This window comes from Poromitra crassiceps (assembly GCF_964638095.1).
Source record: "Poromitra crassiceps genome assembly, chromosome: 11".
NCBI lineage: Eukaryota > Metazoa > Chordata > Actinopteri > Beryciformes > Melamphaidae > Poromitra > Poromitra crassiceps.
This window is the reverse complement of record NC_139643.1, coordinates 23,033,657-23,043,656: the sequence shown is the minus strand read 5'-3', so window position 1 is coordinate 23,043,656 and position 10,000 is coordinate 23,033,657. Positions and strand designations below refer to the sequence as shown.

General features: G+C 51.8%; 1 protein-coding gene across 1 annotated transcript in view; it reads left to right on the top strand.

Moving 5' to 3' along the window:
- The window catches only part of LOC310784904 (uncharacterized protein), a gene marked incomplete at both ends in the record, with an annotated part of 287,352 nt that overhangs the window by 248,228 nt on the left and 29,124 nt on the right, over nt 1–10,000 (top strand). Inside the window, one exon of the mRNA XM_083645934.1 lies at nt 1,866–1,924. Coding sequence (XP_083502060.1) covers nt 1,866–1,924 — 59 coding nt within the window. The remainder of the gene's footprint in view (nt 1–1,865; nt 1,925–10,000) is intronic.

Here is a 10,000-nt window from a genome sequence, read left to right as displayed (position 1 = left end):
TTCGTGTGTGTGTGTGTGTGTGTGTGTGTGAGAGAGCGAGAGAGAGCTGGTAGTTTTCCTCTTGGAGCTCATCAGTTCATATCCACCACCCACCCCACCACAGCGTGCAGTAAATAGAGTCTCCGCCACTCGTTGAGAAATGGCACAATTATCCCCCGCTGCTGAAATATGGGCCAGGATGCACCACTGCTTCTTCCCTACAGCGTGTGTGTGTGTGTGTGCGTGTGTGTGTGTGTGTGTGTGTGTGTGTGTGTGTGTGTGTGTGTGTGTGTGTGTGTGTGTGTGTGTGTGTGTGCGTGCGTGCGTGCGTGCGTGTCACACCTACATGCAGAGCTGGCCCACACACACACACACACAAAGTCAGGCATAAATTCACACACACACACACACACACACACACACACACACACACACACACACACACACACACACACACACAAAGTCAGGCATAAATTCATACACACACACACAAAATGCATATACACACTCAGAGAATGGCATACACACACATGCACTTAGTGTGTAGCAGTATATACGGCACATCCCTCTCCTACACGCAGTGCAGGATGTAGCCATTTTTAGCTGACTAGCCGCTAGTATTTTTCCCTCTGTCCATCTGTCAGTAGTAGGGGTGTCACGATAGACTCAGTTCACGATACGATACGATACACGATATTGGGTTCACGATAACGATACGATACGATATTTTAACAATATTTTTTTTGCGATCAATTTGTAAGTTGAGTAATTTCACCGTTTTCATCCTCCGTGTCTGTAACGTCCCTCGTCTGTTCAAACAAAGCAATGAAAAGGAGAGCGAGCATGCAATCAGATGCAGATCAGTGCCACCATGTTCAGCTTCTTTTTCTCGCGATATGAGATTTCATCTCAACGATACATATTGTCACGTTTTGATATCGCGATATATTGTGGGACGATATATTATGACATCCCTAGTCAGTAGGTCTGGTCTGTTGCTCGGTCAGTTATAACACACCACACCATCTGTCAGTAGGTCAGGTCTGTTGCTCGGTCAGTTATAACACACCACACTGTGCATAGAGCTGTGGGACACATAGCAAAATACCTGTGTTTCTCGCACAGCTTAAGCTCACTTGATGCAGGGGTCCTGGGTTCTAATCCCTGCTTGACAAATGAGGCTTTAGTATTTGGTTTCACAGAGTTCAATAGGTCACAGATGATCACAGATGATCACAGATGATCACAGATTACCTGCTTGGTTTTGTGTTATTTCACTGCCAGAGAAAATGTAGTTGTTTGGTTAATAGAGGTCCTGAATTGGAAGCTGACATCCTTAATGTGTTCAGTCTTTCAGCTGCAAATTAATAGTGGATGTTGGGGTTATCGGAAATATTGCTACAGTGTTTGGAGCTGTTATTTACCAGGTTATATTACACAATACAATAAATTGTTATTTTTTTTGTTATCTCCTTGGAAAAACAACTTTTTGTTCATGGTGGAAATTTGCGACACAGACACAATTAATCAGTTAAAGTGACTGCAGATTGAACGTAGATGCTGATATCGCAACACAACTCCCTAAGATAAGTCTTAAAGACTGTTCAGTGACTCCGTCAGATGTCAGAGGGCTGCTGCACATTGAAGCCAGCCGTACACATCATGTTATTAACCTCAAAATAGGTCTCTTTCCAATGACTTTTGACATTTGTGCCGCCACTTTGCAAATTGCTAGTTGCAGCTAAATGGCCAAAAGTATGGAAAATCAGACACGCAGTCTACTTGAACCACGGGATAGCAATGTGAGTGAATTGCCTCCACGAGTCAAAAGGTGCTATGAGTCCAAAATGCTAAAATAGCCGTTTGTGTTTTCTCTTCCTCTGCAGGTATGGAAAAATAGTGTCAACCAAGGCCATTCTGGATAAGAACACCAACCAGTGCAAAGGTACGTCACTACGTCGCCTGTCTTCGCCCCATCCTGTTTGAGCGCTGCCGGCCATCACTCTCAGGACTGCGTCTTGTCACAGGAAGTGCACACCGAGCCCCGTGGCGTGAACGTAGACGTCAGCTGAGGAAGCCTCGCCCTGTAAATCACTCATTTAGCAAGTAGCTGGCTTAGTGCTGCAGGAAGGCTCGGGGTAAACAGATGATAAGCAGGCAGCCAGCAACTGTCTCAGCCCCTCCCGTCCCCTATCTCCTCCTCCATTTCCTCCTCTGTCATCTCCGAGACAATCTTTTGCAAAGTGTGTGTCTGTGAAGGGTCCATTAGTGTCTGTCTGCACAGCAAACGCTGCTGCACACGAGCACTGATCACGTTAGTGGCTCATTTTCAAATGACTAGTGGACCCGTGGGAGTGAGACCCCCCTCTGGGATTTAGACCCCCTCCTGGTACCCAACGGACCAGGGTAGCAATTTAACTTTTTTTTAACAAGGGCTTTTTTTGCCCCTGTGAAATATGTTTCGGGGGCATTTTTTATAAATTCCGGGGCAAATTTTGAATCAAATGTTGGGAAATAGCTTGCCGTAGTTCCTCTATGTTGCATGACAGAGCAATATTCAATAACTTGTATCCAATCTTATTTATTTTATTATTTTATTTCTAAAAGTAATCAAAAATACTAGACAGCTTTCATTGAAACAAGCTGATAAAACATGTGTTAGGCCTATATCCTTATTTCTCTACTCTTTCCGCTACATGAGCGTAACAGGGGTCACCTGTAGGCATCAAGAGTTTTGAAGGGCTCACGAGCCAAAAGCTTGAGAACCACTGGTCTAGTGAGTAGACGAATATGACCAAATAAAAATGAGGGATGCACCGATTGCACAATTTTGGGTCGATACCAATTTGTTGTTGTTGTTGTTACTTATTCTCCCTTTTGTGACAGGGAAACAAAAACAAATCTTCATTTTAAACAAATAGGCCTAACTAGGGGTGTCACGATACACTCAGTTCACGATACGATACGTATCACGATACTGGGTTCACGATAACGATACGATACGATACGATTTTAACAATATTTTTTTAAACTTGAATAATGACAATATATGACTGGAAAAGTAGTATTTTATTTGAAATGCACAAATACAAAACATGCTGTTGTGGGAAATTGTTATTACAATAACAACTAGAAAAAACATGAGATTGGAGATAAGGCTTATCTTGAAATAGAATGAGTTACACCGTCACTTAGATTTACTTTGAACTAAAAGGTTTCTCAGCAGTATAAATTCTCATTATGCATCTTCAGTTTTTCTTCAAACTCAAACAACAAGACTTTTCTTATCTATTTTTTAATGCATCTTCAGTTTTTCCTGTCAAGTAAACAGTTTTGCCAGAAACTCAATTGAATGGTTTCTCTCCTGTATAACTTCTCATGTGTCTCTTCAGAGACTTGTTCAACTGAACTACTTTCCACACATTGAACTTCAACAAACAAAGACGTTTCTTAGTCTATTTTTTGGGGGGGGGGGGGGGGGGGGAAGTTTTTTTTTTTTTTTTTTGCGATATGAGATTTCATCTCAACGATACATATCGTGACGTTTTACTATCGCGAAATTTCGTGGGACGATATATTGTGACACCCCTAGGCCTAACTGATATCGTCTTTCAGCCCATCACACTATCTTTGGTTGGGCACAAATGCAATCATACAAATTTAATTATGAAACAAAATACCTTTAATATAACATTTTTCCACATGTCAAAGATTCTTGTTTGAAAAATAACTTTCAAAGCCTTTTTAGCCTGCTATACAACTACCTACTCAACGTTGAATGTCTCAGATTACCAACAGCGTTTAGCAATGGTGGGGTTTTATTTTGAAAATCCCGACCGGAGGTGTTGTCGTATAGTGCTTGGTTTTCTCTTTTTACAGTCTATAGTTTTCACACAGCGTTTTATTTTGAAAGTAACGGCTGGAGGTGCCGTGTAGTTGTCGTCGCTAGTTTGACGCTGCCGAGTGCAGCCAGAACGCAGAATTAAATGGAAGAAACTGTCTATGTCTTCCTCCATCACGGACCAACTCCTGTTCTGTGTTTATTGACGTGCGTGGATTGTGTTGTTGATATGGAAATGGACAATTTAACGCACACATTCACCTTTATCCCGTCATGGAAACCTGTGCATGCATGCTGGATTGATTGACAAATGCCAGCGGCCACGGTGTGAAAAGGAACAGCAGAGAGGGGAAGAGCGTGCTTCAGTTTGAACGTCTGTCTGTGTTCACCACCCTGTCTCTGTCAGGGGGGGAAGGCATACAGAGTGCCCGGGTGACTACCGTACTACTACTACTGGTGCCAGGACACGCTTTGCAAACAGTCATTTTAACATACAGAAAGTTAACTCATTCTTTTACCAGGGCAAAAAAAGCCCCCGTCATCCCAATTCCAAGATTTTTTACGGGCAAAATGCCCCGAGCCCCCGCTAATATATATATATATATATATATATATATATACATACATACATACATTTATTTTGGGGCATTTTTGCCTTTATTTAGATAGGACAGTAGGCAGACAGGAAAGGATGGGGAGAGAGAGAGAGGGGATTCACATGCGGCAAAGGACCTCGGGTGGGATTTGAACCTGCGTCCGTGGTACCAGGTGAGAGCCACCAGGACGCACAAGACTCATATTCATCATCAATCACTGATGATATCACTAATATGTATAGAATTAGAGATGTCACCAGTGATGTCACTCGAACACTCAGTGATGATGTCATCAGTGAGTGATGTCATCAGTGCTGATGTTCCTCAGGGAAATCATTAGGTAATTATGGCAATTAATGGGCCCTAATGACCTAAGTCAAAAATCCGGCTCCGTGAGGTCACCCGCAGGGTTCCTCTTTACACTTACTTCCTGAAAGATTCAGCCTGATCGCACGTCAAAACGGCAAAGCTGTGGCCGAACACAATTGTGCTCGCAGACAGACAGACAGACAGACATTCAGGGTTTGGTCGCACACACACACTTCTGCACACATTTACATGTGCGCACACACATACTCGGGCCCTGGACCAATTAGAAGGTGAACAAGCTAGTTGGGATGAGATACACGTTAATTACTAGTTATCACCACTCTCACCTTCTTGTGCTTGGCTCTGTCCTCACTTCAGCCGACAGCCACGCTACGCTGCCTGTAAACACATTTCACAAGCTTTTTTCCCTTTTCTCCAATCAGTCGCTAATGGTGAAGACCAGCTTGAGTCTGAGTGGAGAGAGAGAGAGAGAGAGAGAGACAGAGAGAGAGAGAGAGGGAGAGAGAGAGAGAGCGAGAGAGACAGAGAGAGGGAGAGAGAGAGACAGAGAGAGAGAGAGAGAGAGAGAGAGACAGAGAGAGGGAGAGAGAGAGACAGAGAGAGAGAGAGAGAGAGAGAGAGAGACAGAGAGAGAGAACGCCAGAGAGAAGGAGAGAAGAAGAGAGGGTTAGAGACGAAGAAGAAGAAGAAAAACAGATTAGTCTGCTACTTGCCCCGAGGTGTCTGGCAGCTTGGTGTTTAAGAGCTATTGAAGTTCCATCAATAGTTTTAATTGCTTTCCGTGGCTTCCCGGGCTCTGAAGTGTGGCCTCTCAAGGTGAAGCTGCCTTCTTAACCTGCACTGCACACCTGGCTTCATCCTGCCAGGCAGGCTGTGCTGTGCTGTGCTGCTGTGTGGGGGGTCAAACGTCGACGAAAAAGAAACTCAAGTCTTTTTTTTCGAGGCTGTTTATCTGGACCGTCCCTCTGCTTGTGACTCCTGTGGGTGCTGTGGCGGACGTGTTGTCAGGATGGCCCCCGCAGGTCACAGCAGAGAGGGTGGATTAGAGAGGAGGTGAGCTGGCCTCAGACAGGACATGGAGGGAGAGAGGAGAAGTGGAGGTGAGGAGGTCCATGATGGCCAGAGGAAGATAAAGCAGAGGAAGAAGGGGGGCGGAGCTCTGGCTGTGATGAGATGGACTGGGCTGCATGACCGCTTGCTTACCCCCTCCCTGTGTCCAGCTGCTGCGCCAGAAATCAGCTCCGCTTGGCCTTCTGTTGTGTGGGAGGCCATGTTTCCCATACCTCACCCTCCTGGAATGCAGCGCTGCCCACATGCCAAGAACCAAATATAAGCGGGCGCTGTTTTATGAGTGGAAAGGAAGGTCCTGCCTCCTACCCAGAGAGAGAGAGGAGGGGGGGGGGGGGGGGGGGGGGGGGATAGTCCTGCCTCCTACCCAGAGAGAGAGAGAGGAGGGGGGGGAGGATAGTCCTGCCTCGTACCCAGAGAGAGAGAGAGGAGGGGGGGGGGGGGAGGATAGTCCTGCCTCGTACCCAGAGAGAGAGAGAGGAGGGGGGGGGGAGGATAGTCCTGCCTCGTACCCAGAGAGAGAGAGAGGAGGGGGGGGGAGGATAGTCCTGCCTCCTACCCAGAGAGAGAGAGAGGAGGGGGGGGAGGATAGTCCTGCCTCGTACCCAGAGAGAGAGAGAGGAGGGGGGGGGGGGGGGATAGTCCTGCCTCCTACCCAGAGAGAGAGAGAGGAGGGGGGGGAGGATAGTCCTGCCTCCTACCCAGAGAGAGATAGAGGAGGGGGGGGAGGATAGTCCTGCCTCCTACCCAGAGAGAGAGAGAGGAGGGGGGAGGATAGTCCTGCCTCGTACCCAGAGAGAGAGAGAGGAGGGGGGAGGATAGTCCTGCCTCGTACCCAGAGAGAGAGAGAGGAGGGGGGGGGGAGGATAGTCCTGCCTCGTACCCAGAGAGAGAGAGAGGAGGGGGGGGAGGATAGTCCTGCCTCGTACCCAGAGAGAGAGAGAGGAGGGGGGGGAGGATAGTCCTGCCTCCTACCCAGAGAGAGAGAGAGGAGGGGGGGGGGAGGATAGTCCTGCCTCGTACCCAGAGAGAGAGAGAGGAGGGGGGGGAGGATAGTCCTGCCTCGTACCCAGAGAGAGAGAGAGGAGGGGGGAGGATAGTCCTGCCTCCTACCCAGAGAGAGAGAGAGGAGGGGGGGGAGGATAGTCCTGCCTCGTACCCAGAGAGAGAGAGAGGAGGGGGGAGGATAGTCCTGCCTCGTACCCAGAGAGAGAGAGAGGAGGGGGGGAAGGATAGTCCTGCCTCCTACCCAGAGAGAGAGAGAGGAGGGGGGGGGGAGGATAGTCCTGCCTCCTACCCAGAGAGAGAGAGAGGAGGGGGGAGGATAGTCCTGCCTCGTACCCAGAGAGAGAGAGAGGAGGGGGGAGGATAGTCCTGCCTCGTACCCAGAGAGAGAGAGAGGAGGGGGGGGAGGATAGTCCTGCCTCCTACCCAGAGAGAGAGAGAGGAGGGGGGAGGATAGTCCTGCCTCGTACCCAGAGAGAGAGAGAGGAGGGGGGGAGGATAGTCCTGCCTCCTACCCAGAGAGAGAGAGAGGAGGGGGGGGAGGATAGTCCTGCCTCCTACCCAGAGAGAGAGAGAGGAGGGGGGAGGATAGTCCTGCCTCGTACCCAGAGAGAGAGAGAGGAGGGGGGGAGGATAGTCCTGCCTCGTACCCAGAGAGAGAGAGAGGAGGGGGGGGGGAGGATAGTCCTGCCTCCTACCCAGAGAGAGAGAGAGGAGGGGGGGGAGGATAGTCCTGCCTCGTACCCAGAGAGAGAGAGAGGAGGGGGGGGAGGATAGTCCTGCCTCGTACCCAGAGAGAGAGAGAGGAGGGGGGAGGATAGTCCTGCCTCGTACCCAGAGAGAGAGAGAGGAGGGGGGGAAGGATAGTCCTGCCTCCTACCCAGAGAGAGAGAGAGGAGGGGGGGGGAGGATAGTCCTGCCTCCTACCCAGAGAGAGAGAGAGGAGGGGGGAGGATAGTCCTGCCTCGTACCCAGAGAGAGAGAGAGGAGGGGGGAGGATAGTCCTGCCTCGTACCCAGAGAGAGAGAGAGGAGGGGGGGGAGGATAGTCCTGCCTCCTACCCAGAGAGAGAGAGAGGAGGGGGGAGGATAGTCCTGCCTCGTACCCAGAGAGAGAGAGAGGAGGGGGGGAGGATAGTCCTGCCTCCTACCCAGAGAGAGAGAGAGGAGGGGGGGGAGGATAGTCCTGCCTCCTACCCAGAGAGAGAGAGAGGAGGGGGGAGGATAGTCCTGCCTCGTACCCAGAGAGAGAGAGAGGAGGGGGGGAGGATAGTCCTGCCTCGTACCCAGAGAGAGAGAGAGGAGGGGGGGGGGGAGGATAGTCCTGCCTCGTACCCAGAGAGAGAGAGAGGAGGGGGGGGAGGATAGTCCTGCCTCGTACCCAGAGAGAGGAGGGGGGGGAGGATAGTCCTGCCTCCTACCCAGAGAGAGAGAGAGGAGGGGGGGAGGGATAGTCCTGCCTCGTACCCAGAGAGAGAGAGAGGAGGGGGGGAGGATAGTCCTGCCTCCTACCCAGAGAGAGAGAGAGGAGGGGGGAGGATAGTCCTGCCTCCTACCCAGAGAGAGAGAGAGAGGAGGGGGGGAGGATAGTCCTGCCTCGTACCCAGAGAGAGAGAGAGGAGGGGGGGAGGATAGTCCTGCCTCGTACCCAGAGAGAGAGAGAGGAGGGGGGGGGGGGGGGGATAGTCCTGCCTCGTACCCAGAGAGAGAGGAGGGGGGGGGATGATAGTCCTGCCTCGTACCCAGAGAGAGAGAGGAGGGGGGGGGGGGGGGTAGTCCTGTCTCGTACCCAGAGAGAGAGGAGGGGGGGGGGGATAGTCCTGCCTCATACCCAGAGAGAGAGGAGGATAGTCCTGCCTCGTACCCAGAGAGAGAGGAGGGGGGGGGAGGATAGTCCTGCCTCGTACCCAGAGAGAGGAGGAGGAGGAGGGGGGGTAGTCCTGCCTCATACCCAGAGAGAGAGAGGGGGGTGGGGGGTAGTCCTGCCCTCGTACCCAGAGAGAGAGGAGGGGGGGGAGGATAGTCCTGCCTCATACCCAGAGAGAGAGGAGGGGGGGGGGGAGGATAGTCCTGCCTCGTACCCAGAGAGAGGAGGAGGAGGAGGGGGGGTAGTCATGCCTCCTACCCACAGAGAGAGAGAGGAGGGGGGGGGGGAGGATAGTCCTGCCTCCTACCCAGAGAGAGAGAGAGGAGGGGGGGGGAGGATAGTCCTGCCTCGTACCCAGAGAGAGAGAGAGGAGGGGGGGGGGGGTAGTCCTGCCTCGTACCCAGAGAGAGAGGAGGGGGCGGGGGGGATAGTCCTGCCTCATACCCAGAGAGAGAGGAGGATAGTCCTGCCTCGTACCCAGAGAGAGAGGAGAGGGGGGGGGGGAGGATAGTCCTGCCTCGTACCCAGAGAGAGGAGGAGGAGGAGGGGGGGTAGTCCTGCCTCATACCCAGAGAGAGAGAGGGGGGTGGGGGGTAGTCCTGCCCTCGTACCCAGAGAGAGAGGAGGGGGGGGAGGATAGTCCTGCCTCATACCCAGAGAGAGAGGAGAGGGGGGGGGGGGGAGGATAGTCCTGCCTCGTACCCAGAGAGAGGAGGAGGAGGAGGGGGGGTAGTCCTGCCTCGTACCCAGAGAGAGAGGGGGGTGGGGGGTAGTCCTGCCCTCGTACCCAGAGAGAGAGGAGGGGGGGGGGAGGATAGTCCTGCCTCATACCCAGAGAGAGAGGAGAGGGGGGGGGGGGGGAGGATAGTCCTGCCTCGTACCCAGAGAGAGGAGGAGGAGGAGGGGGGGTAGTCCTGCCCTCGTACCCAGAGAGAGAGGAGGGGGGGGAGGATAGTCCTGCCTCATACCCAGAGAGAGAGAGGAGGGGGGGGGAGGATAGTCCTGCCTCGTACCCAGAGAGAGAGAGGAGGGGGGGGAGGATAGTCCTGCCTCATACCCAGAGAGAGAGAGGAGGGGGGGGAGGATAGTCCTGCCTCGTACCCAGAGAGAGAGAGGAGGGGGGGAGGATAGTCCTGCCTCCTACCCAGAGAGAGAGAGGAGGGGGGGAGGTGGAGGAGGGTGAGATGTATACAAAGAGCAGGAAAGACTGTGAGGAGAAGGCGTTAGTAGTATTAACCTCCAAATGTCAATCCGATTTCTTCAGTGTTTTAAAGAGAAGTTGAAGCGATGAGAGATGCATGTATGTGTTTGTGTT